At 35.4% G+C, this 5,000-nt stretch overlaps 1 protein-coding gene across 1 annotated transcript in view; it reads right to left on the bottom strand.

Moving 5' to 3' along the window:
- Positions 1-1,681: 1,681 nt before the first annotated feature.
- The window catches only part of CAMKMT (calmodulin-lysine N-methyltransferase), a 213,643-nt gene continuing 210,324 nt past the window's right edge, over positions 1,682-5,000 (bottom strand). The window contains exon 11 of the mRNA XM_084201793.1: positions 1,682-3,536. Within this exon, the coding sequence (XP_084057919.1) occupies positions 3,459-3,536 (78 nt within the window). The 3' untranslated portion in view covers positions 1,682-3,458. The remainder of the gene's footprint in view (positions 3,537-5,000) is intronic.

Below are 5,000 nucleotides of genomic sequence, written 5' to 3' on the forward strand. Positions count from 1 at the left end.
AAACCCACACACTGGAAAAAAACCCCATTAAAATCCAGGCTCAACTACATGTTTAGAATTTCTCCTGTGAAAAAACAAGGACTTGGTCATTCCCCTCTTGCATTAGAGAGAGTGGGTAATAAAACAGAGTGCTGTTTGACTTGTATGTGTTGCTCCCTTTTTCCTCTTCCCCCGCCATATCAGCTGTGCCACCTGCCATATCAAGAGGAGTATCAAAAGCTCCACCCACTGCATCCTCTTTTGTTCAGGGAACAGCAAAGGAGAGTTGTAATGGAGATGTAACACTTGATAGACCGTTTGCAGCCAGGCTCAAGATATAAAGATGCTTTTTGTGGGGGGAACAATTTTAATCCAGCTTTCCTCCTTGTGCAAACATATAGCCATTAAAGCTACAGGCAAAACGTGAATGACTCGTCCAATAAGGATTTTGAAGCTGGACTGGTACCTGGGATTGCAAGTTCTCTTGCCTCCTCTCATCCTTAGGATATTTTTTGTTTCAAACCTAATTTATTTCCTAAATGGAAAGATTTTTCCCAGTGTTCCAGAATGCTATCAGTTGGGACTAGTTTGCAATTTTTAAGCAAGGTGTTGCCATATCTCACAGCAGGAAATAGAATATCTTCTTCTTGATCTTTCATATCCTGAAGATGACACAACTAAACTGTCAGTGGCACCAGGTGCATGAGAGCTGTGCCCAAGGAATGGATGTCCACAAGAATACCATTCGTCTATGACATTTTTCTCTGAGAAAGAAGACACACCATTGCTGTGAGAATTACCAAAATATGTGAAGGAAAACTTGTATCAGTCTAACATTTCCATTCTCAGTGAAGCCAGCATTGCTCTTGCACAGTGTCATTCAACTTCAAATGCTTTGCAAACACAAAGTAATTAAGCTCAATATTCTGTTACAGAACACTGTAAATTATATCATTAAAAATATACCAAGTATCAGAAACTAGTTAAAACACATGACATAAAAGGCTCTGATACATTTTATAAGCATGATTTGACAAGCTGCCTAACATTTTCTTAGCAAAGATTTTTGATGTATTAATAAACACTGTATTTTTATTAAAATTTTGGTGCTCAGAAACAATTCAAACACCTACTAATGCAAGGGACTCAGAGATGGATCTAAAAGAGAACACTCTTGGTGCTTCATGTAAATCCTATATCTGTGACTTTTCAACACCCATTTTAAAACAAAAAAAATCAAAAAGAGAACGTGTTTATGTACCTGTAAAAATGTGTACATGGACCAAACCTGCAAGCACTTATGTAGATGAGTAACTTTACTGCCTGTGGAGCTCCAATATGAGTTTGCAGGATGAAACCTAAATGCATCTTTGGTAAACAAGCCATCAATTACACACTTTAGGGACGACAGCACCTGTGCAAAGCCTTCAACTCAAGCGACAGACACTAAAGAAATAAAAAGCAATTATCAGCTACAAATTTGAGTAAAACTGTTTTCTTCTTAGAGCTAAAACCGCAATTTCCAAATGACGTTGCCTCTATTTTTGGCAACTAACAATCTTTATTAGATTATTGTACAGCAGACATTCAAGTCCTCTCAAAAATAAAAGGTTTGCAAATTTTAATATTGCGCTATTTTCCACACTGCTTTGTTGATTATGAAGATTTCCTTGTACATGCTTTTAGAGAAACAAAGGCACTGCTGTGTGGGACAAACAAAACAAAACTAATTACACTAAAGCCATCTTCACAGCAATTTCAAATTACTCCTAAATGCTTTTGATTTCTTTCTGCACAAGTATTTTCCAACAGGAGTTTGAATATGAAACTCATACCAGCTATACTGCTCAGTTCTGGGATAAATGGTTGGTTTGCATTGCCCCTGGTCTTTATCTAACACCGAGAATAGGCTGCTTTTTATCAAAAGAGGAATAAATTGCTGTTATTGTGATGTTAGCCCATCACTTGGCATTGCAATTCAAGTTTTTGTGCGAAAGAAATGTATGATCTAACTGCGACTTGACCTATGCCTTCTAAGATCCATCTAGGTGCTCTAATGGAGCATAAAAAGTACTGAATACAAGGACGTGCAAACTGGTAGTGAAGAAATTTATTTGGGAAGAAGCAGAAGAGCAAGAGACTTCCAGGGGCTTGTGGTTTACATGCTGGCCAATGAGTTAAATATGGAAGAATGCTTCTTGTCAAATTGCAATTCTTTTAATTAATGTATTTCAGCAAGATTCTCTACACTCGCTTGCAGCTAGTACCTTCCTCTCTCAATCATGGTCTCTGCCTCTCTCTCTTTTGTCAATATTTTAAAAGTGTTGTGATTTAAAGACTGCTACTGAGAAGTCATTAAAACAGTCTGTTAAACTGTTAATACATCAGATGCTGCTCCTGGTTTTTTGTAGGATTTTTGTCTTTTCCAGTACAAGAAAAATCACATTAAGTGTATATCAAATATAAGGGCCACAATATATCACAAAATAAACTAATTCAAAGGAGGTAGTTTGATTACATTATAAAATACTTTAGTTCTTACAGTGTTTCTTGGAATTTATAAAAAAAACACGTGTTTTTTTGAAAGCAATTTCTAGGATAGTAGCATTTAGATTTTAGTCCTGATAAAGACTCACTTTCCATTCATAGTCAGAACCTAAATGTGCTCTTCTTGTACCTAAACAGATAATAAGCACTCAGCACACTCCCCCTTCTTGACACAACACACTGAGACTAATCACACATAATTGGAGAGGAGGAGCAGAGGGGCTGGGCAGGCTATTGTGTCCAAAGGACAAATGGTCAGTTTATGAGGCTTTTGTCTGATGCATAATTTCTTATACATCTACAGGAGGAAAAGTCCTGCTGGAAAAAAACATACATACACACATATAGAAAAGGGGCCTTCAACACTAAAGCAAATGAGGACATTTCAATCATGGATAGAAAAATCAACAGTGGAATTAAAAAAAAAAAGGCAGCAAAATACAAGGATTCAATAGGTGCACTTTAAGAAGATCTTCAGAAAACTATTTCCTTACTAATTAAGTGTCAATGCATTCACTTCTTTACAACCAATTATCTAAGCCCACAAAGTATATTATCCATATATTTTCAAATACACCTCAAAATAGCATTTAAAGAGATCAGCAAAGTACATGCAAGTTTAAAGGCACGAAATGGAAGGAAGCCAGCTCTACACCTTTGTTAATGCATACATTGGAAGTCCAATCAGTTTAAGGCTGGAATATAATTGGAAAAATACCTTCTAAAATGATACAAAAAAAAAGATGTCTCAATGTTTATACTCTGCAAAACAATCCACAATATCTTTCACAGCATTTAGACTAGAAATATTTCCCCAGTGATGATTCAGGGACATAAATGGGGGAAGATGAGCATTCCACATTGCCTGACCATCCACATACATCGAATAATTTTCAGCAGTCCATCTTAAAAAAAAAAAAAGGTGTAATCTTCTATTTCTGTTTGGTTAAAATGAGAAGAAAAGGGTAATGGAGGTTTTCCTCATATGTATCTTTTTCTTCATTTTTCAACTGCAAATAAAAAATGGATAAAGTGAGCAAACTGTATGAAAGCATTTTTAAATTACTGATGGTACTTGTCTAAGTAAATTTCCTGGTATAAATGATACTACTAAAGATTAAACATTTAATAACTACAAAAATATCTTAAGGTCAAATACTACCACAGGTAAGAACTGTAGGTCAAGTATTATCAGGAGCTGGTCAGAGTTTGTAGACCAACTAATTTATATAATAAATACTTGAACCCTACTTATAAAAAATGTGAGGCCCCATATTGCTGTACTAAATAAATTATATTCAAGGGAGATTTAAGGCCTGAATTAAATCCACTCTGCTTCACTTCAGAACTTTAGAACAAAGGCTAAAAGTTTATCCCTAATCAGTTTAACTATTGCTGTATATTTGGTATTTAAGATCAACAACTGTTTCAGACATCTGAAATACCATAATCTTACCTGAAGGCTTACGTAAGTGCAAGGCTGTAATGCAGTTATTGATGGGCTTATACATTAATTCTGTTTAATTTTGAAAATTCTTTTTGTATGAGAGAATTATAACCTGATAATTAAAGTGGTACAATTCCAACTGCTAGGGACAGACAACATTACACGTGCTCTTCTGATCAACACTAAAGTATGACATATTTCTAAAAAGAAAAAAGAATTTTATTTTCTTAGGTACTCTGGTTAAATGGATTTTAAAATCCATATGCATATTTAACTGAAGTATGTAGAAACTACTCATACATATTATATTTTGCAACCACCTCACATAAAAATATTTGCATACATTTAATACAAGCCTAAGAAAGAAATGCAGATACAAAAAAGTGCCTTTAGCTACGCCTGACACAGATGGCACCCCCAAATACTACATTTAAATCCAGAACTCTTTTTATGTCATATTGCTTTGCCTCTGTTTTCCTTGCCATGCATTAAGGATTTTAGTTTGTCCATGTCACAACACTGCTCGTGTTATTTAAACAAAGGTCTTTTCCATATCATATTCTTCAGCTGTGAAGTGCCTCTGTGTAAGCTACTGTCTATGAGCAATTAACACACTTTTCCTTTTTCATAGTGGAACATAAAGCTGATCTATTCTTCAAATTCTAATCCACTTTACTAAGAAGTGTTTGTGTATAATTACTAAAGTAATGACAATCTGCTTCCCAAGATCTCTAACTTTACCACAGGTGGTTCACTTTGTTTGCATGGGATTACCAACCAGTTTCATTCTATCCTGGCAGATTCTGCTTGGAGAAAGACTACATTTTACTTGCACATTAGGGTTTTATCAACTTTTCATTTTCAAGGGGCCACATATCTATCCAAATGAAAGTCAGGAAAAGTAGGATGGGACATGTCCAACTGTATTTTCCTCCTCTTATCTATTTGTTGGACTCCACTTGTTAGAGCAGCAAAACAGAGCCCAATTATGAACTCTGAATGCAAAGAGGCAGCCCAGCTGAAGAAC

The sequence above is a fragment of the Fringilla coelebs genome (assembly GCF_963513975.1).
Source record: "Fringilla coelebs genome assembly, chromosome: 3".
In the NCBI taxonomy this organism is placed as follows: domain Eukaryota; kingdom Metazoa; phylum Chordata; class Aves; order Passeriformes; family Fringillidae; genus Fringilla; species Fringilla coelebs.